The sequence below is a fragment of the Acinonyx jubatus genome, chromosome A1 (genome assembly GCF_027475565.1).
Source record: "Acinonyx jubatus isolate Ajub_Pintada_27869175 chromosome A1, VMU_Ajub_asm_v1.0, whole genome shotgun sequence".
NCBI classification, from domain to species: domain Eukaryota; kingdom Metazoa; phylum Chordata; class Mammalia; order Carnivora; family Felidae; genus Acinonyx; species Acinonyx jubatus.
The window spans coordinates 132,190,685-132,214,153 of NC_069380.1; the positions used below are offsets into that span (position 1 = coordinate 132,190,685).

The 23,469-nt window shown below is 39.0% G+C and overlaps 1 protein-coding gene across 17 annotated transcripts in view; it reads left to right on the forward strand.

The window, feature by feature from the left end:
* MAST4 (microtubule associated serine/threonine kinase family member 4) overlaps window positions 1-23,469 on the forward strand; it is a 556,148-nt gene that overhangs the window by 298,253 nt on the left and 234,426 nt on the right. For 9 of the 17 annotated variants that reach the window (XM_053223443.1, XM_027040714.2, XM_053223445.1 and 6 more), the window contains one exon: window positions 4,541-4,576. The exons of the other annotated variants lie outside the window; for them this stretch is intronic. In XM_053223443.1, coding sequence (XP_053079418.1) covers window positions 4,541-4,576 — 36 coding nt within the window. The remainder of the gene's footprint in view (window positions 1-4,540; window positions 4,577-23,469) is intronic. 17 annotated transcript variants of the gene reach the window in all.

The window sequence follows — 23,469 nt, forward strand, 5'->3', positions numbered from 1 at the left end:
TTGGGAAGTTGGCACCATATGATATCGTATGTAGCTGCTGTGAAACAAATGATAGCGTTTTGTTGCAGGGACAGTGAGGACCTTCCCCCTGTGTTGGCAGCAGGACAGAGCGAGGGGGTGTTCTCCGTTTCTGAGCTCTCCTTGGCCTCTCTGCTGAGGCACTAAATGGTATTTGCTCTGCATGGAGCACACGAGTGAGTTCACCAGCGGTTTTGCATTTCAGGGTATAAAGTGTAGTGTTTAGTATCTTAACAAATCAAGAATCAATTATCTGGGAGAATAAGCAGAAGGTTTTTTATGTCTAGGATAAATTAGTTTAAATGCTAAAACCAGTCCTTGTGGATTAAAGAAGCACTTGGGAGCAATGGAGTATATTTTAAAAATGCACTTGACATCATATCCTGAAAAGAAATTAATAGATCAGTACATGGGTTTCATGTCTTAAGGGAAAAATGGTGGCTTTTTCTTAGGTGGGATTCCAAAGTATTGCCAATTTGTATGTAAATGCAGTTGATTCTGATAGAATCGTAGGGAAAAATAGTGTCATCAAACATCTGGTTAAAGCTTGCTACTTAATTATTATCTTTGAGAATTCAGGCCACTTGGCTTTATTCTCATTTTTCTTTCTTTTTTTTTTTATTGAAAGATGTGGTCAGACTTACCTTGAAAACCACAGGAGGAATAGTGATGGTGGTGATTGTCTCGGGATATACTTAAAAAGAGAATTACAGTGAAGGTAGTGGAAATTGGTACCTCTTGAGGCTCCACCAAATCTCTCCCTGTCCAGCACATACCTTTGGTCCCTGATTTAACACTACCCAGGCTGTATTATGTTAAGTACCCAGGAATTTTGAATTTTATTTGTGTTACTCCACTGCACAATTTTAAACAAAACAAGCACACAAACGCTTCAAAAACACTTCTCATGAAATCCCATGTAGCATGGACCAGTTTCAGCTGTACCCAGAGCAGTAGAGGCCTACATGGTCTACCAGTTAATATTTCCCCCAACAGCTAATAATTCCCCCCTGACATCTTTCAGAAAAATAAAATAGATTTATGGAAGCATAATTGGCATACAGTAAACTGTACTTAATTTAAGGTACACAATTTCATAAATGTCTTATGTATATACTTGTGAAACCACCACCATATCAAGGGAATGAAGTAGCCATCCTGCCCAGAAGTTTCTTTTTACTGATTTATTACTCCCTGCGTTTTCTCAAATTTTAAATAAATGGAACACTACTGGTGGTACTTTTTTTGGGGGGGAGGGAAATCTCATTTCTTTTACTCAGCTTAATTATTCTGAGATTCATCTATGTTGTGGCATATGTTAATAGTTCATTCCTTATTGCTAAGTAATACCGTATCGAATGGGTACAGTTTGATTATTCACAGTTTGATTAGCCATCCGTTTGTTGATGGACATTTGGGTTGCTTATACTTTGGGGCCATAATAGATAAAACTGCTATATATGATTGGTAAACTTTCTCCCAACTTGTGGCTTGTGTTTTCAGTCTCTTGACAGCATCAGTTGAAGAGCAAATGTTTTCAATTTTATTAAAATTAAAATCTGTATTATCTGTATTATCATTTTTTTCCTTCGGTGAATATACTTGTGGTGTTGCATCTAAGCCATCTTTACCTGACCTAGGTCACAAAGCTTGTCTCCTGTTCCCCCCCCCCCCCCCGCCCCAGAATGTTTATAGTTTGGGATTTTACATTAAGTCTGTAATTCCTTTTGAGTTAATTTTGTATATGGGTGAAGCATGGATTGAAGCTCATATTCTTGCAAGTAGTTATCTAATTGTTCCAGCACCATTTGTTGAACAAATGAACCTTTCTCTGCTGAATTGTTTTTTACCTTTGTTGAAAATCACTTGCTCTCACTATATGTGTGTGTCTTTTTGCAGACTTTGTTTTCTCAATGACCTGTTTGTCTTTCCAGCAGTACCACAATGTTTTGATTATTATGGCTTTATAATAAGTCTAGATATTAGGTAGTGTTTGTTCTCCATCTTGATTTTTTTCCAGAGTTGTCTTGGCTATTTTAGGTTCTTTAATTTTGGAGTCAGTTTGTCAGTTTCCACAAAAAGAAAAACCTCTTGAGATTTTTATTGGAATTGGATTAAATTTTTATATCAGTTTGAGAAGCTGTGAAAAGTTTTCCAGTGGTTGTTACAGTAGAACTCTGGTCTTAGAGATGGATTAGGAAGAATAAAGTATGCGTTGTTACAGTGTGGAGAGTCTGGGATGGAGTTGTCCCTCAGGATGGACTGATGGAAGAGCTGAGTGGCCCAGCTGTGAGAACTTGAATTGAGGAATGAATGGCTATAAATGAGCACATACTTTGTCGAAAAAAATCCCCTCAAAGAAGCCCGAGAGCAATGGTTGGGTGGTTGCTTCGGGGAGCAGCTCAGGTAATGATTTCAAGGTGAAGTTAGAGGGATCTAGGCACACTTCTTTTGGAAAGAAGTGTGCAATGGAGAGCTCAGGGTCAACATAGTATGGGAGGGAAGGGGAAACACATGAACAGATGAGATTCTAGAACCTCATGTGTGCATGGAAAGCTTATGATGCAGAGGATAGAGGAGTAGCATCATACTGTATGCTTGCTGCAATGACTGAGTCTCACAGAACAATGAAGGTCACTTGTGCACTTGAACTGGTGGTTGGTCTAGAACAGCAGTTCTCAGCCAGGGGGGATTTTGTCCTGTAAGAGGACATTTGACAGTGTGTAGTGACATTTTTGATTGTCACAACTACTGGGCGAGTGGGATTTATCATCTAGTGGGATGCTGCTAAACGTTCTGCAGTGTTCAGGAAAACAGCCCCCAACAAAATCTTGTCTCCCCAAAATATCAGTAGTGCTCAAGTTGGGGAGCCCTGGTCTAGAGGGGAAAGACTAGAAAAGAGGGTGGAATAGGAGTGGAACTGATAGATTTCTCTGGCACCTCATGTCCTTACTGTCTTGAGGAGAGGTGATCATGGACAATTACCCAAGATGATCAGGAATTAGTCTGTGGAAGTCTTCAGAAATGTTTCCAGGAGATATCTAAAAAAAAGCTTTACCGAATAAAACTAGTTTAACAAAAGCATGCCTTGACTACAAATAAATGGAAGAAATGTTGAACATCTGAGTTAACTTGCTTAAGAAGAAAATGTTTGTTTGAACATTGGCCATAGATGAATATCAATTGGGATACCTTTGATTGCAGGTAATAAAAAACCTAACTCAAAGTGGTTGAAAAAATAAAGGAACTTTATACCAGCTCACGTAACTAATAGTCCAGGCTTCTGGCAGGGGTTGGTCCAGAGGTTCATGGTTGCCACAGGACCCAATTTCTCCCCCCTTGAGGCTTCCTTCATAGCTCTATGTGGCTGCCAGCAGTTTTCATACTTTTTTCTTATTCATTCCCACCAGGAGATGTTTTTTCTCCTGTCATTGTGAGCTTTTCTTTGAGTAGGCCATCCTAAACTATGTGTCCCCCTTGAATATGGTAATATTAAAACAATTCTTTCACTAGTTTAGACTGGTGCTCTCCAGTATGGTAGCCACTAGCCACATGTAGCTATTGAGATGTTGAAATGTAGCTAGTCCAAGTTGAGATATGAAAAAATGTGGAATAGTTCATTAATAATTTGTGTATTAGCTGTATGTTGAAATGGTGCTATTTGGGGATATTCTGAGTTAGAATGCTAATACATGATTAAAAATACTTTCACCTGTGTCTCTAAAGTTTTTTTACTGTGACTCCTAGAAAATTAAAATTATAGAAGTGGCTCTAAGTTGTAGTTCTTCTCAACAGAACTGGCTTAGACTATTCAGGAGTCCCTGGGAATCCGACCCACCCAAACCACATGGCTAATAGACATATGGGAGAGAGATGGGATGGATATTGGGCAAGCAATTAAACAAGAATACTGTGATGACTGGCATAAGCAAAGAAAGAAATATTTGTTTATTTGCTCCTCTTCACTGAGGATGAATGTGTGGAGACACTGCCCTACTACCGCTAATAAGAGCTATTCATTGTTCCTTAAATATATTTTTGAAAATTACAAAATTAATAGGGTGCTCCTGGTAAATAGTGAAACAACACAGAAATACACTAAGAGGATGTAAATAATTCCCATCCCTTCTAATCCCTGCCTCCACTTACAACCCTGGGCAGGTGTTGTCAGTCTCGTCTGTATTCCTCTATTCCTTCCTTCATGTACACACGAGTGTTTTCAACTTCATTGTTGTGTTGCTGCTGTTGCTACCGTTTTAAGATGGGATTCTAGCACTTACCCTTCAGTTTGCTTTTCTTACCTCACCAATCTCCTCCAAGTCGGCATCTACAGATTTATCCTGTTCTTTTTAATAATTGCATATTATAGATACATCACATTTCATTTAATCATTTCTCCATCAGTATGCTTTCGTGCTATTTCCTGGCCCCCCTCGTCCTCTACCACACAACAAACAATGCTGCAATCAACATCTTTGTACCTGTGTCCTTACGTACTGGTCCTTTTTTTTTTCTTCTATAGGATAGATTCCCAGAAGTGGAATTGCTTGGTCAAACGGTATGTGTATTTTTAATTTTCACAGATAAAGCTAAATTAGTTTCCTCAAAGGAATAGCCAATCATATTTGCACGTAACAGTGCCCATTTCTGACGTTCTCATCAGCATTAGATGTCACTGCTCCTTTTGATGCTTACCAATCTCATTATCCCTGGTCATTCATTTACATTTTCTTCACTCTTGTGGATGTTGAGAATATTTTCATGTGTTCAGTATCCATGTGAATTTTCCCTTTCTTCACTGCATATTCATTTCCACTGTCCATGTTTCTGCTTGGTTGTGTTTTTCTTTCACATATTCTGGGAGCTGCAGTGTCTTAGAAATGTTAATCGTTTGTTAGATGTGTGTAAATATATCTTTACAGTTCTTGTCTCTGTGTGTGTTGTCTTTTGCCAAATGAAAATTGTTAATTATTAATTAATCAAATATGTCTGTCTTTTTCTTTATTGCTTCTGAGATAATCTGTTTTGCTCGGGGTGGTGTATCCATCTCAAGGTCATATAAATATTTTCTTACATTTTCTCCCCAAGTTTTAAAACATTCAAGTCTTACTGCAATGTTAAGTTTTGCACATGATATGAGGTAGGATTGTCTTTATTAATTTCTCATTATTACAAGAACCTTTATCATGGGGTTGAAATGTTATTCTTGTCACATATAAAGATGCCATATGTATTTGGATCTATTTCTGGACTCCGTGTTCTGATCCCTATCTATTTCTGGGCCAACACCGTTCTGCTTTGAATGCAGTGGCTTTCTAGTGAGTTCTAATGCCTGGTAAGTTCTTCACTGGTCTTAACACTTTTCACTGTTGTTTTTAGCCATTTTTTTTTTCATATTGTGGTTAAAATAAATTTAAGACTTAATGTTGGGGGGTTTTATCTCAAATGTTTTGAATATAAAAGGTAATATAATAATATATGATAGATACAATTTAAAAATTAATAATTCTCAGTTTGTGGATCTCTTTGCTTACTGTTCCTAATTGGAAGATATTTACTGATAAACAGAGGCCTTATTTTGTCTGTGAATTGATTCTTCGTATGTGATTTCACGTTGTCTCTCTCATAATTGTACAGCTACCATAAGATGGAGAAATGGGGGTTGTAAACATGCTATGTTGCAATCTATCAGAAAAATAGATTGTCGCATTAAAGATAAAATGATTAATGTTTTCAGTGACTGTGACCTTATAACACTTTATATTTCTGTTTATACGCCGAACTGTAGAATACACTCATACCTGGATTGGTTGATGGGTACATCAATAATGTAAACAAAGAACTGTAGGCATGCATATCAAACCATGTATTTTGTGATCTTTTGTGATTTGATTCTTCTAAAACTTTAATCTTGACATAAGAAATTGTCACACTTGAAGTGTTGGGTAATGTCTCATGTTTTACATGTTTTTGATAATTCTTAGCTTTGTGTTAATGTGTTATTAACTTAATTGTGTTCACTGATATTCTCAAATGCCTTGTGGAAACTTTACTCATAATATTAAATCACTAAATACCTTTGGTTTTTCTAATGGCGTTTGAAAATATTGTAGCTAAACACTAAAACTGCCTGTGATTAAAAATAATCATAACATAGATAGATACATATACAAATACACATAAGGTTGTATTTTGCTTATGAAAGTAAAGGGACATTCCCATATAGGTTCCATGCATGTTTACTTGGTTTATTAGAAAAAAAAAACACATTAGTTCTGTAGCCAAAAATGAAATGGTAAAATAATTAATGTATTGTGATTATTATTGAATGAAATACTTGGAAAAAATACAATTATGTTTTAAAAAAATGAGATTCCTTGTACTTTTAATGGTATTATAATTCAAATAAATGAATTGGTATGGCAATTTTTGGCATGCATATGAATATTAAAGACAGTAATTTAGAAAAGAGAGGGGGAATTTATTTAAATTATTCACATTGAGACCAAAAAAAGGACTTAGTTTAGTTAAATTTAAACCATCTGTGTGAACTTAGACTCTTCATTAAATCATAGCCAAATATAATTTTTCCCCTCTGTTCTAAAGAAGGTAATGAACAGTTAGCTCCTGGCTTCCCTCCAGCTCAGATATCCAGTACCATCCTACACACTCCCCACGTAGCCTGATTCTGGCCACTAATATTACTTTCCACTAAAGGTCAGCAAGACTTTTCTAGGAACATAACTAGATGCCATGATTAGTAGGGAAAATTTTGTTAGTTTCAGATTGGGTTTGTTTGTTTTTGTTTTGTGCTGAAGATCAAGGATGCTTTCAATAGTGTGTGGAGCTTGAGCTGTTAAGGTCAGATGAACCAAACTCAAGGAACTCCTTCTGCAAACCCACAGTGGAAATTTAAGTGACAGAGGAAATGGTAATGGCAAGCCATTGAAAAAGTTCAGCTTACCAAAAGCCAAGGGCAATCTTGTTCTGTCATAGGTGACAAATGATAGAAACTCTGCTAAATAAAAGGCATATCATGTTTCTGGTATTTTCAAATAAGCCATATTTTGATCTGAACTCAGATTCCATTTCCTGTACTCAAGTTTTAATCAGGATCAACACTGACAGTTGATAAACATAAATACAAAAAGATATAATTAGGGTATATTTTAAATATAATCATGTATATAAATTCTACATTGTTAATTTTAAAATAAAATTGTTTTTAAATATATGTAGGCTATTTCAGGAACTGAAAATAACAGTAGAAAACAATAAATAAGGGTATCGTAAGAATAATAAAGGAATTTTTTTTAAACAAATAATGTCAAACATTTAAGACTTTAACTTGCTCCACAGCTGCTTGATCCTAGAGACTCTGGAAGATGTGTTTAAAATAGGAGAGAGGGGCACCTGGGTGGGTCAGTCAGTTAAATGTCCAAGTCTTGATTTTGGCTGATGTCATGATCTCACGGTTCGTGAGTTTGAGTCCCGTGGGGGGCTCTGTGCTGACAGTGAGGAGCGTGCTTGGGATTCTCTCTTTCACTCTCTTTGTGCCCCTCCCCTGCTCTTGCACACTTGTGTATGCCTTCTCTGCCTCTAAGAATAGATAAGCATTGAAAAAAAAAAAAAAAGCATAGACAACTTCTCTGTTTTTGTCAAACAAATAAACCTGACCATCTGTGGTCAGAGGTTGGAGTGACTACAGGAGTCCACAGGTGGTGATAAACAGAGTTTTTTGTTCTTGAAGCCAGAAAACCTGCAGTTGCTACAGTGTACTGACATGTTCAAAATACCATTGCAACCAGAGGACTTGAAGTCCTGCACAGAGAAGGGACTGGAGGAATGTAGGGGGAGATACCCCAAATCCACCACAGGGAATAGAAATCGATGTCTGTGTTGACGTAAATGAATCAACTAAGCGTACATTGAGTCTCTGCCCTTTACGTAAAGATACTAAGGAAATGATGATATTACCATGCTGACTCAACAACAGTAATATACCTCCCAAAATGTTTCAGGTATTAGGTTCAAAGCACTTTTCCTGAAGGCTAGGGACATCATTCCTGGCCCTGATGAGATGAGGTAAACTGGAACCCACCTTAATAGGCATTCTTAGTCTGGATCAAGCTAAAGTCAAACAGGCTTATGAGATACTACACTTTTGTAAAGTGAAAAAATCTGAACTACCAACTAAAATTGGATCAAGGTGAATATTTTGTGCAGATGATCCATTTAAGATTGGTAAAGGTTGCCTCCAAATGACCAAGGTAAAATATAACTTCACTTAACACTGTAGTAATTTAATACCAGTCCCTTGTTCTTACTGAAATTGTTACCCTCACTGAATATCACTTTTGTGTGTTTGGCATCATCTGAAATTGTCTCAAAGTAGAATATCACCAACGTCTCATCTCTGTTTTGCTTGAACATACCACTAGAATATGTTAAGCCTTCTACACATAGAGGTCGAACAAATGCCTGTAGAAAAGATCCGCTGTAAGTGTGGGACTTCTGTAGTGCTTCTCTTTTTAACAGGTCTGTTGGTAGTAAAGTGTAGTATCATCAGAGAAGATTTATTTCTTTTGGAGTGAGATCCCATCCTGTCCCTGGGCTGATGGCAGAAATTATAAATCAGCTGTAATTGTGATGTAAGCACTTGACTTTTCTGCTGTCAGGGTATCTGTCCATTAAAAACTGTGTTGAGGCTGCTCCGTTCATTCAGGCAAAGCCACTGGGTCAGTAGTCAATGACCGTTATTCTCTGTGCCTTAAAGAGGAATATAGCTGCTTCTTTGGGGAAACCTTTTGTGAGCTGGGGATGTGTACTGCCAGCTACCTTGACCTCCCAGGTTATGTTATGGCAAAGGACAACTTTTTAAAATGATACATTAAATTTGACCCCTAGTTATTTGTTATACGTCTAAATGTTGAAATGTCAGTCTCCTTGAGTTTTTGTTGTCATTTCTGCTACCATCCAAATTCTAACAAATGAAATAACTATTTGGAAGAAAAAAAAAAGATGAAGAACCACTGGTACCCTCTCCTACTATTGGATTTTTCAAAGACCCTCTCCTACTATTGGATTTTTCTCTTACAAACGGGTAGGACTATTGAAATATATGTGTAGAAAACTTCAAAAGTGAACCTGTCAAAGCAGTAGAATGTAAAGATATTTTGAATATAATTGCAGTTGAAAAGAATATATATAATTGCAGTTGTATTCAGTAGTAGAAAAAAAAATCAAAGCATTTCTCCTTAATGCCATCCCGAGGTGTGGAATATGTTGTAAGAATGTGTAGAATATTCACACGAAGGAGCATATCTCAGCATTCTCCAATTTAAGATAGCACATGTCCCCCAACCTTTAATTTATCTGACCAGGTCTCCACCAGATCTGTTAAGGCCCCTTCATTTTCATCTTCTTAGACATCCAGCCATGGAGCATAAGATCACATTTGTAGGGACACTGTGACTGAACAAATATTTTCCTTTACATGGTGCTTTCATAAGAATCCTTTTATCTTCTAGAGGGCTCCTTGGATGTCTGGACAATGAAGAATCTTAGCAAGCTGTTTCTATACCAGAACCCTTGGAGCTTAACACACTTTGAACTAGATTGCTCCCCATTGCAGGGCCACAATAAAAAGTGGGGTTTTTCATAGTCCTTGCATTGATGTTTGCAAAGCCAGATGGCTTTGTAAAATGAGCCCCAAAGCAGTATAACTGATTAAAAGAAATGCCAGGTAGTTGAAGGCTTTCGTACCCAACGTGAGCCTGGCAGAAAGAATTGTTCTCTTGAGGTACATTAATATTGGGCAATCTCACTCCCATCTTTAGGGGTCAGCCAATGACAATTGAGACAGGTGTTGGCAGCAGGAGCCTTAAAAATGAAGGCTGGAAAAAATATCTCTAGCCAGCCATGGGGAGACCTGCCTCAAAAAGAAATGAAGCAGACCAGTGACGAAGTGCTTTGAGGGTTAGAGGTGCTCTGCGAGGTTGTAGCTCACCCACTTTGAGTTTTTCTCTCATTCTTGGCTTGTATACACTGTATCCTAAATCTGCATGCGCCTGAAACCCTAAAGGTTCCATTGCCTCACATCTCAGGGCTGCTGTCATCCTGCTTCTCTGTCAATGACTCTGTTGAGGATGCCGGTGCTCCCGCTTTTTTTTGTTGCCCGTATAGAAATCATTCTGCTCATGCCTGTAACCCTGAGCACTGACCTTAACCTAAGAGCACAGTCATCTATTTCAGGTTGTTTGGTGGAAGACTGATGGAATCTGGCCTTGTAGGTAGCATTCTGGGATGTAACAAATTGTTCTCCGGCTTCATAACCCACCATCTGATGATTGGGAAATGGGGTTCAGAGCAGAAGCAAGCTCTAAGATGAGCTTTAAAAACCTGTCATAAAAAGAGGTAGCTGGCCCTGAGTCTAGTTTTTCCATCTTCAGAAAACACTTTAATCCTGCAATGTATGTTATATGATGGAGGCTTGAAAACCAGACCGTGTCGCTTTTCCATTTCCTCCCTGCATCTCATTGACGCATCAGACTTGGTGCTGATGGGCTGACAGGGCAGCGATGGGACTGCTGTTCCATTGAAACATCTAATTTCTGAAGGGTTCGTATATTTTAATCTCTCGGAACTTCTGTGGGTCCTTTTAAAGAGGGAAATAATTCAAACCTGGAGGCGTTTTCAAGAATTGTTTTTTTGGAATACACTGATAGGTGTATTCCTATTGTCATTTTTTTTGAGTAATAATGTATAATTTATAGTATCTGAATAAGTTGCAGCCCATTGGTTTTTGTAGAAAATAATTTAATACTTGTATCAATCACACAGGTGGCCATTGTAAAACTAGAAAGTACAGCCTGGAGAAAATGCATTCAAAATTACCCCTGATCACTTAAAGAAAAGAGATTTGAAAAAGCAGAGAATATAGCTTTTGCTTGTGTCTTTTGATGCATTAAATAATTTTTCCTGTAGGTATTTACAATGTTACAGTCTCCTAGCATTTAAGAAGTGGAGTAGCGTTTTATTTTATTGTGAAAAGTCTTAGATCACAAAGCATTTATCGTTTGTCCTCATCATTTCCATTGTAAAAAGAGAAGTATAAAGGATAAAAGTTTTCATCCATAATCTCACCATGTAAAGATAGTCCCCTTAAGCATTTTAGTATATTTCTCTTCAGGCTCTTGTTAAACTCCTCATTACTTGATGATTAATGATTCTTAGTGCATGTTTTCTTTCCAGCTAGGAAGTACTTTCTGGGGCTGACCAGTTGTATATGAGCTGAGTACTCTGCCCACAATATTTGCTGTGCCTCTTAACAGAAACAGCAATGAGGGCGGAGTGCTGGACCATTTCTAATGGTCACGTATAGTCATTCAGAGAACTGAGGCATTTCCTTATTTTCAGTCATTCATTGTATAAAATTCCAAAAGCTAACATTTTTTTTTCCTACAGCTGTTGACAATATTTGTTTAGGCTCAAGGAAGCTTTTACTTTTTATGTGCAGCAAATCGCTTCTCACAACACATTTTAATAGGTTCCAGCAGTCAACAAAGAGATGATATATTCATTTAGGGAATAGAACAGATTTTCTTTGTTTTGCTCTAACACTTGGGGTTTTATAAGATTTTCCCAGCAACTAGCACTGGAGCCGTTTGTAGCCAAGTTGTGGTTGGTGCAGTGATTTATCGATCAGGGAGGGTTTCCCAGAGTTGGTCGGAATAGATGATTACTGTAACTCTGTACATGCTAGCCTGCTGGAACACAGGCTCCCTGGGTCCAGGAGATTTGTCTCCCTGCTGTATGCTCTGTGCCTAGAACCATGCCTGGCAGGTAACGGTTGTTCTACAAATATTTGTAGAATATTCTTTTGTGTTTTTATAGCCCACATTTCCCCTACTGCTTAACAAACCCTCTCATTGGCTAACCCATTACTTAAGTTATTCCAGCTTTTAATAAGAATGTCATGTGCTCCATGTAGGATGGTAAATGTTGGGTCCTCAACTTCATGTATTTATGTCTAGTGAAATTGTTATTTCATTTTTTGCATTTAAGTCTTTTATGAAAACAGATGAAAGTGATAGATTTGTTGCTGATTGGTATTTTAATGTTTTTCTAGTCCTGTGTATAAAGAGCTACAATATAAATATTCTTTAATGTTTATTTATTTTGAGAGAGAGATAGCACACAAGTGGGGGGAGGGGCAGAGAGACTCCCAAGCAGCCTGTGTGAAGGGCTCCATCTCACGCGAGATTAGGACCTAAGCAGAAACCAAGAGGGGGACTCTCAACTACAGAGCCACCCAGGTGCCTCCAATATAAATTTAATATTATCCTGCATTCTAAATTACCCATGTTGGTTTTGTTGTCAAGGAGAATTTTAAGCATAGGTGATGCACATTTCCATTTACCAATCTGAATTGAATGCCAGAAATAGATACCTGTTGAAAGTATGCTTCTGTTGGTCTGCCTTGATTTCCCTGTATCACAGCTTTACTGGGAGGAGGGAACAGGTAACACAGGTGAATAAAATAGACACTAGTTGATAGGAATAAAATAAGCTATTCACAGTCATTACTCCCATCCTTTTGAATACATTTATCTGAAAATTAATATTTTGATAGATGAGAGAAAAAACAAAAGAGATAGGAGGAAAAAAATAACCAATGGGTCTGTGGCCAAAGAGCACCATCATCATTTCAGGTGGGCTGCTGTGTGTGTGTGTGTGTGTGTGTGTGTGTGTGTGTGTGTGTGTGTGTGTTTATTTCTGAGAGAGAGAGAGAGAGAAAGAGAGAGAGAGATTTCTGAGAGAGAGAGAGAGAGAGAGAGAGACAGGGGCAGAGAGAGAGAGAGGGAGACACAGAATCTGAAGCAGGCTCCAGGCTCCGAGCTGCCAGCACATAGCCCAATGCTATGGCTCAAACTCCAATGCTATGGACTGTGAGACCATGACCTGAGCTGAAGTCAGACGTTGAACTGACTGAGCCACCCTGCTGCCGCTAGGTGGGCTCTTTGTGTAGTAAAAGTGTAAAGGCACATTTGAGACTAATAAAGACTAAATTCATGGTGGTGGTTACCTCTTGGGGGAGAGAGAGGAACCAAGATCATGGAGGGGGGCGGGGGCTTCAACAGTGTTTATTTTTGACATATAAAATTGAGTAGCGGATACACAGATGGGTGTTCATTTTGCTAATCCCCTAGTTTTTTTTTTCTTAAAACAGTAAATGATGGAGAGTGGATGCACATAGAAGTGAGATTTTTCTCCAGTTCACTTTTATTTATTAAAAGGTTTAGCTTTGTTTACCAGCTTTTTCAGCCTCTGCCATTTCCAGTGTCTTCCAGCCACATCCTGTGGCACAAAGGCCAGGAGAAAGAGAGAGAGGAGAGGTGTCACCAGAAGTAGAGAAACCTATTTAAGAGATCTTGACAGCTAGAATACATTTAGATATTTGAACTTGCTGAATCATGAGAAGTGAATGATTATCATGCCTCCTCTGCATAATCATTTACTTGTATTTTTCATTGACTGAGATGCTTCTCTTTCCGCAGAAGCCTCTAGCAGCTGCCTATTGGTGTAGTTCTATCACATGCAGACTTTGAAAGAGAGGTATCCAACTTGGCAGTGTCTGACTTGTCGATGTCTTGGTCACAGTGGTAGACGATCCTTATTAGGGTGGAGGGTGCTGTGGCTTCCCCTCATTCTCACTCTGGCTGTTGGTGAATATTCCTGAACTACCCCTCAAACATGCTTGGCAGGAACCTCAGTTATATAAATGATAGTTATAGACAATGACGGGCCTTGAGAAGTCACTTGAGGCATTACGCTTGAAAGAAAGGGAGCTAGAGGCTAGAAGTTGGAGATGAAGAGGTCAGTGGGGCTGGATCTTCATGAGGTCTCTGGGGGAGCATCTATCTGTTCCAGGACTTTCTCCCAGATTCTAGTGGTTTTCTGGCACTCTTGGACAGTCTCTGGCTTGTAGATGCTTCACCTTGATTTCTGCCTCCATTGTCCCATGGCATTCCTCCTGTGTGCATGACTATGTGTCCAAGCCTTGCCCTTTCATAGAGACATATTCCTTGGACTAGGGGCCCACCCTAATGACCTCATCTTAACTTGATCATCTGCAGAGACCCTATTTCCAAGTAAGGTCACATTCACAGGTACTGAGGGTTCAGACGTAAGTATTTTTTGAGGTGCATAGTTCAATTAGAAAAGCCCCTTCGTTCTCATTCCCCATGCTCAAATGTGAAAAGCAGATTCCACCTGCCAGTAGATGTTGTCCAGCTCAAGCTTGTTGTAGTCTGTGCAATGCCCCCTTCACTGAACTACTCTGGATGGACCACCACGGGGATAAGACAAGTTACTTGTTACCAAGAGAACTATTGAAAAGTGCACTTGCCAGAGAACAAAGCCAGAAAGAAATAGGAGTTGGTCCTTGCTCTTTTTCTTTCTGTCCAGGCTCTTCTGCACACCGCATTAGAGCAAAGAGTAATCTATCGAAATCTAATCAATTTCACTTTAGATGATGGCAAATGAATACTATTTCTGCTACCTTACCTGTGAAGTGGTCCTCTGTGGATAAACCTGGAAACCTCCCACTATTCTTAACGTTGTTTTTTCTGAGAGTTGTGATCTGCTGTCTTCACTTTAAAGATGCACCTTTAGATCACAGCCTCAGATGTTGTTAAGATAAACTGGGGAAATGGATCTGCCCAGGACTGGAGGCCACAGTAGCTTTCTCCCTCCCATGTCAGGGTACTTGGAGCAAGATGCAGAGGGACGCTCAGAGCAAGTGTGCTCTTCCCTTCTAGAAGACTGCCATCCTTGGCAGTGATGTCTGGTGAGCAAGACTGGACCTTCAGGATTCCCTTTAGACAAGGCTCATGCCCAGAACTGGAACGGGCAGAGACACAGAGACATCCATCTGTATACACAGTATCCATGATTCTCTTTTGGTTTACTGATAAAATTCTGATTTTTGTCATGGTTGTAATGTGCTCAATTAAAAGATATAACCTACCAGCCTTTTTCCTTCACACCTAGGTAGAGTTATGATATTACATTTTGGCCAATGAGAGCTAAGTAAAAGTTGCTCAAAGGATAGACAGTCCTGTAACCGTCGTGGTCCATGAGGTGACCATGAGGATAGACTACCAAGGATGGTTGAACTGAAAGGTAGAAGTGGCTTGAGTCTGTTGATTTGATCCCAGGACACCAAGACTAGATTCCCTGCTTCTGAACCTCTTTTACATATGAAAGCAGTAAGCTATTTTAAGGTACATTTTTGGGTTACCACTTATATGCAGCTACACCTAATTGTAACTGGTCCAGAGATCTCCACAAGAACCCCAATCACTGCCCCTTTAGAGTGTACGGTATATCAGAAAGAAAAGACTGGTGAAATGAAGTAAATGAAGTAAAATGACAAGTAAAATGAACAGAATTTCTTCCCAAGACCTAAAGATGATCTTGTCTGTTGTGCCCCATGACATTTTTTCCCCAAGGCATCTTTTATGTGAGATAGAAGACTCTGAAACTGTGTCCTCTTTAACTGCTCCCTTATTTATTCAGAACTCTGTTTCCTAAGAGTGTAGACAGTGTTAGTCACTCCCATTTTTTGCCAGCCAACATTGACATTGAGCAGTACCCCCATCTCGGTGGTACTGCACTGTTTTGAGTATTACTGCTTTTACTGTTGTTTTAGAAGGTTGAATAGAAAACAGAAGAGAATGTGCTGATACCAGGGATGAGAAGTGTAGCTCTCATAAATTTAATACCCCTGATACCAGGGGGGAATTATTTGGCTTTCCAGAAAGGATCAATATTTAGAGTCAATCATACATTGTACTTGGGCTGCTGGTGTGTGTAGTTGAGAGCAAACGAAGAGAACAAAATAAAAGACTGTGGACAGATTGGGAGCGTATCAATGAGGAATGATTAGACAATTTGAAACTTTTTTTTTTCTCTCTCAGGTAATGAAAAATTTCCTCACAATATGTATATGACTCTTTGACATATTTTTTTTTAGGAATGTATGAAGCAGGAAAGTAGAGAATTGCTTTTATAGGTGGGTTCATTATCTTTTTAGCATCTGATTCTCTGATAGAATGTAGTGAATTGGGAGGAAGCCGGGATGAGTGAGGCTGCTTTGGGACTTCACAATCGCCCCCTGTGAGGAGGGACAGTAGGCATTTACAGAGCTGCTATGGCAGACAGAAGGTTGAAGACCTGATGTTATGGGCAAGACCCACTCTATGCTGCTGAGTAGGATAAAGCAAGGTTTTTCCAAAGCTTTCTTTATCCATCTTGAATTCCTCGTGTTTCTCTACATCTCTGGATTCATAGCTCTCCCCTAGACATGAAGATTTTCATGCAGATCTGGGTTTAGGGGAAACAGCTTCTACTTGATCTCTAACTAGGCAAGGTCATTTTCTGAATGTCTTCTTTAAAGTCACAATGATGTGAGACCCTAGAAAGTAGCTATGACTTGAGGAACTTAGAAGACAATGCTGTCCATTTGTGCTGAAAGTATACAAAATGTCACATTTTCTCATAGAGTATGTTTTCTCTTATTTTTCTGAGGTTTCACACATTTATCAGAGCGTTTAAAGGTTCACTCTTAAATTTTTTTTGAGTCTTTATTTATTTATTTTTGAGAGACAGAGCGTGAGCAGGGGAGGGGCAGAGAGAGAGGGAGACAGAATACAAAGCAGGCTCCAGGCTCCAAGCTGTCAACACAGAGCCCGACGTGGGGCTTGAACTCACAAACTGTGAGATCATGACCTGAAGGGAGGTCAGATGCTTACCACACTGAGCCACCCAGGCAGCCCTAAAGGTTCATTCTTAACCTCATTTCCCCTGAAACTATTGATTTTATCAACTGCGTGTTTACCTTTGTAGCATTTATCAGGATCCTAATTCTTTGTAGTAGGAGAGGAATTTCTCCCCTGTTGTTGGATAAATGTGCTTTTTCCTTGATTGGTTGAAAGACTGGAGAGAGGTGAGGTTGGTAAAACGAGTCTAACACTGATTCACACTTTTCTTAATGCATTCCTGATGAAGTTACTATAGTTATCAGTTGAACATAAAAAAATATTGGGCATGACATGATACTGATTTTCATTTATTAATTTCTAGTTGTTATTCTGCAGCAATGTAGAAACTTTAAAAATTGTTTTTTTTTTACTTAAAGAATTTTTAATGTTTATTTACTTTTGAGAGAGAGAAAGACGGCATGCAAGCTGGGGAGGGGCCAAGAGAGAGGGAGACACAGAATCTCAAGCGGGCTCCAGGCTCCAAGCTGTCAGCACAGAGCCCGATGCAGGGTTCAAACACAAATTGTGAGATGATGACCTGAGCTGAAGTCAGATGCTTAACTGACTGAGCCACCCAGGTACCTGTAAAATTGATTTGTATGTTATTTATCCATACTATCCCTGGCCTACATCACCAAAAATACTCAGATTATATTGAAGGTAGTGTTTGTTGCCAGGAAGGGATATATATATTCAGATGCCATAAAAAAAAAAAAAAAAAAAAAGAGGACAGCATTTGGTTTCTCAAATGCAGGACTCCGTTTCTCCCTGAAATTCCCACCCAGTGTGGGACTATTGATAACTGGTGATTGTGAAGGATAGTATTGCCACTTTTTAAAGTATCGTTGACCCTTAAACAATACAGGGGTTAAGGGTGCTGACCCCCTATGCAGTCACAAATCTGACTATAAGTTTTGACTTCCCCACAAATTTAACTACTAACAGCCCACTGTTGACCAGAAGCCTTACACATAACGTATACCATGGATTAACCTGTATTTGGTAAATGTATTATATACTATATTCTTAAAGTAAGCTGGAGAAAAGGTATTAATAAGAAAATCACAAGGTAGAGAAAGTACATTTTATAGAATGGTACTAAATTTATCAAAAAGAATCCACATATAAACAGAAGCACACAGTTCAAACCTGTTTCTCAAGGGTCAGCTGTACATAGAAGAAATTTGGAAGTAATATTATCTTCAGGAAATTATGGAAATGCTATAAAAGGAGGTTAGTCTCCAGCATTCTTTTTTTCAGGGGTCGTGATGACTTGAAGGCTTTCTTCAAAAGATAACCTAGCTGGTAGGAAATATAACTGCCTCTTGTGAATTAATGCACATAAAATCTTTTTTTTTAATGTTTATTCATTTTTGAGAGAGAGAGAGACAGAGCATGAACAGGGGAGGGGCAGAGAGAGAGAGGGAGACACAGAATTGGAAGCAGGCTCCAGGCTCTGAGCCATCAGCCCAGAGCCCGACGCGGGGCTCAAACTCATGGACCGCGAGATCGTGACCTGAGCTGCAGTCGGATGCTTAACTGACTGAGCCGCCCAGGTGCCCCTAACGCACATAAAATCTTAAACATCAAGGGCTTTGTAATAGCTAAGGCTGTTTGTCAGATTTCAGTTTGAATTCTTATTTTTTAAAATGTTTATTTTTGTGTGAGAGAGAGAGCAGAGTGAGCAGGAAAGGGCCAGAGAGGGAGGGCACAGAGGATCTGAAGTGGGCTCCGTGCCACCAGCAGAGAGCCTGATGTGGGACTCAAGCTCCTGAACCATGAGACCTTGACCTGAGATGAAGTGGGACACTCAACTGCCTGAGCCACCCAGATGCCCCCAGTTTGAATTCTTTGAGAGGTTTCTGGAGATGAGTAGCTTAGCAATCTTTATCAGGAAAAGCTCTTCAACCTTTCCTAGGAAAGATGGCAAAAACTCATCAGCTTTAGACAAGATTGGCCTTTTCATTGGGAATCCCTGTGCTTGGAGAGAAGCCTAGAAATGAAGGTCTTGTTTTGACCTCTGGCTTACTTAACTGGTAATTTCGTAAGATGCCTTTACTGTTTTATTATTTTATTGCAGTTAGATAGTGTGGTTTCAGAAGTGGAGGTGATAGACACCTCTAGGCCATAACCCCGTAAGGTTGTGTATTTCAGGAATTAACATGGTTTGCTTTCTTCTGAAAATAAGAAGGGAAGAGTGGAGAAAGAAGGAGATGAAATAAACTCATGTTAAAATTGTGCTTGCACTTTGAATTAAATTCCCTGCATGACTGGTTCTTATTCAGAACAGAAATGATGAAACCTTGATGTGAGGATTGCAGTGTAAACGGAACAGGCGATGAAGGTCTTCTCCATATTGGTTGGTAATTAGCTATGCATGGGTCATGGGTCGATGATTAGTTCTGTTCCTCAGAGCATGTCTGCAATCTTTGATATCTACTTAAGCTATGTAAATAATTTGCATAATTTTTATTATGATTTTTCTATTAATCTTTGGGAGAGTGAAAGTTGAGATTTTTCTCTATGACACACCATGAAATTTAGCAATTAAAGCCGTTCATTTATTCAAATCCGCGCTTGGCTAAAATAAATTTCAACAAAATGCCGTGTTGGGCCTTTGAAAATACTACTTAGTGGTTCTTTTGCATCCTGTAAACATAACTCTTCATTAATATTTCTAATTGGATGGAGATAGGCTTTCGTTCTTACAGAAGTCATATTGTGAAACCCGTAGACACCAGGAAGCCATTTGGTGCCTTTGGAACCAAGCTTTGGTTTCTCAAAACCTAACGTGACTTTTACTTGTCTCAAGTTTCTTTTCATTTATTACCACATTTAACAATCAGTGGATTGTGTCCGTATCTTAGTAACTGCAATAGCCTGAGTACTCTTCTTTCTCATAACTCCCTATCCCTACATGGCACTTACATGCTCCCCCTATGTGGAAAAATTTCTAAGGAAAAATATTTCAGCGATGATGAAGTATTGTTTTTAATTCGACTCTTTGAAAGTACAATCATGAGATTTTGAATGGTGCCTACCTTTTTTTGAGCAAACTTTCCCCAGCCAAACCTATTAATTTTTGGTTGTTCCTAATTCCTTTCCTGTTCCAGCTGTTTGCAGTGGTTTGGTCCCCACGTATTTCTTTCATAGTTGCATGTCACTTCGTAATTAAATAGAATAACTCACCCCTTTTAAACTATACTTATTTTCTAGCTAAGTGTTCTATTCTGGAAACTGTGGACACATGTCTGGAATCCCTGACATTGTGTATGAATGTGTGTGTTTTATTATAGCTTTCATGATTCTCCAAAGCTTCCTTGGCTGCCAGAAGTTAAAGATGATTTTTTTCCCTCATAGGGGCATTTTTTGTCTAACTAAATTTTAAGCTTCTTGGGGCACGGTGCTTTACCTCCCATTTGTTCTATATGGAGTTTACCACAGCAGAGTGGCAGTGTGTGGGAGACTGCTGATCGATTTTGGTGCTTCCCAAACCAGTGTATGCATGACCTTTGAACAGTGCAGGAGTTAGGGGTGCCCAGCCCTGGGCAGTCACAAATCCGTGTAGAATTAACACCCTAAGCACTAACTGCTAATAGCCTGCTGTAGACCAGAAGCCTTACCCATAACATCAACAGTAGGTTAGCATGTATTTTGTATGAGATACATATATGTGTGTGTGTGTGTGTATGTATGTATATGTGTGCGTGTGTGTGTGTGTGTAGGGTATATATAAGAGTAGTGTACTCTATTCTTAATGTAAGCTAGAGAAAAGGCAATCATAAGGAAAATAAATTGACAGTGCTGTACTGTATTTATGAAAAAAAACGAACAACTGTATATACATGACCCTGTGCAGTTCAAACCCATGGTGTTCAAGGATCAATTGTCGATTGAGATGTTGCAGTTAGAGGCTCTCCTCGAATTTAAATGATGTATAAGCTTTTTTAAAAGAGAAATGTTTTCACGGTTGCAACGTTGATGTAAATATAATTTTTAAATTCTTTTTTTAAAAGTTTACTTATTTTTGGGAGAGAGAGACCCAGAGTGCGAGCGGGGAAGGTGCAGAGAGAGAAAGGGAGACACAGAATCCAAAGCAGGCTCCAGGCTCTGAGCTGTCAGCACAGAGCCCAGTGCAGGGCTTGAACTCACAAACTGCGAGACCATGACCTGAGCCAAAGTCGTACGCTTAACCGACTGAGCTACCCGGGCACCCCTGAGTATATTTTTTAAAAGATGCTTTATTAAATAGGAAGAAAAAGGCCAGATATAAACTCATGTTTAACACTTTTACCATTGCAACTAAAACAAATTAATACTAATACAACAAAACTGCCAAGAATAACATTTATAAGAATATTGGTTTAATGTTACATATTAATGATGATACTTTCCTACACACTAAATCATTCTTAGGAATACAAATCTGCTTTTGGCTGATAGGCCACCTGCTTACTTCTTTTTTTTTTTTTTTTTTTTTTTGAGTTGGCTTATTTATCATATGCAGTGTAGAGCTCAGTTCTGCTGTGACTTTTCTGACAAAAAGCCTTTCATGATGGTTCTGCAGTGCTCCATGATATCATTTGGCCCTCACCTTACTTGTGTATTTAGTCCTCTGGTTTTTTCTCATTAGCTCAGGAAAATTGAAATAGTAATACTTGGCCAACTTGATCATTACCACAAATGGAAATATGGCACTGAAATCATGAAGCAGGCTGAATTTAAAAGATAGTCATTACAGAATTCATATTTTTAAGACTATTAATAAAATATAAACAAAAATTTTTTAAAATATTTTTTAATGTTAATTTATATTTGAGTGAGAGAGAGACAGACAGACAGAGTGCAAGTGGGGAATGGTTAGAGAGAGAGGGAGACAGAATCCAAAGCCGGCTCCAGGTTCCAGGCTCTGAGCTGTGAGCACAGAGCCTGACATGGGGCTTGAACTCGTGAACTGTGAGATCATGACCTGAGCCAAAGTCGACGCTCAACCGACTAAGCCACCCAGGTGCCCCATCAACAAAAATTTTTATTATGTATTAAATATTCCTCTCCCTAAGAATCTTTTTTTTTAAATGTTTATTTATTTTTGAGAGAACGAGAGAGACAAAGCATGAGCCGGGGAGGGGCAGAGAGAGGGGGACACAGAAACTGAAGCAGGCCCCAAGCTCTGAGCTGTCAGCACAGTTCCTGACGTGGGGCTCAAATCCACACACCTCGAGACCTTGACCTGAGCCAAAGTTGGATGCTCTACCAACTGAGCCACCCAGAGGTCCCTCACTATGAATCTTTTTTAGACTCCAGTTTGAGGAATACTGGCATGGAATATATGAAGGGCCAAAACTGGTGCAAAATATTTTTAGTACATTAATGGATAGGACTTGATTTATATAAGTAGATTGACTTAATATTCATACTTAAAATAGATGCACGTGGGCTTAATTAATCCTTGTCTTCATGTTTTTTATTGAAATAATTATTTGTCCCTAAGCTTTGTATTTTTTCTTTTATTTGTCTTTTAGTTGTCTCTTATTCAAAACCCGCCTTGCTTTTTGTTGTATTACCTCCTGCCAGTAAACTAGCTTATCAGCAAAGGAAGGATCCCAAGGGCATGGGTGGGGAAGAATGTTAGCAAACCATGTGTTAATGAGTTAAAAGCTGGTAGACCTCTGTACTGGGTAGAGATATGGTATAGTGAGTGGAAACATGGTACCCTTTAGTTAGTGATTCCATGCTTTCTCTTAAGATGTTTCCCCAAAATCTCTGTCTTTGAAAGTAGTAACTACTATAGTTAAAACCATATGCTTTTTTAGGAGGTAATGTTATCTTCTAGTCCAATTCTCCTACTTGGTAGCTATGTTACTTTGCCTCTGTTAAAATGAAGATGATGGAAATGAGACTATCATGAGGATTCAGTGAGATAATGCATCAAAAATGCTCTGCACAGTGCTTGGAACATGGTAGGTGCCAATAAATTTCTGCCCACTCCTAGTGGTAGTGCTAGGACTATAAGAAAGGGATTCGAAGCATATGATTATATTCATTTTACATGCACAGTGGACAAGTAAAGGGTTGAGAACAGGCTTCCTCATTTCTCGAGTTAGTCTTTGGATTTTGATTCTAGAAGGTGATGTACTTCTATGATCATTAGCTCTTTTGTGAGAGGAAGTAGCATCTTCCAAGGTGCCTATGGAGGCCAATTATATTGTAACCTTGCAAACCTCCTTGCTACCCAGTGAATCTGCCCTTGTGCCCTTTTCCAACCTACACAACTGTCAACCCCTTTAAATTCTCTGCACCATCTTTCCAGTGCTGTCCTCTCTTCCATTTCTGTCCTAGGGGACCCCATGGTGAGCTTTGCCAACTCAGAATATAGCTCAATGCTAATGCAGCTGTGGCTGCATTCGCTGCCATTGTTTGGAGCTGTGTGTTTCCCTCATTGCCAGGAGCCTCTCCATAGACATTTTCCTCTCAGTCCTTAATTCTGAGGCTAGGTTGTCTTATCTTCATTTAATAATGTGAAAACCAAAGCCCAGAAAGGTTATTTAACTTGGCCAGCATCTCACAGCTAGGATAGAGACTTCAAACTCAGGTTTTCCTCACTGCTTAGACTCCTTCCTTTATT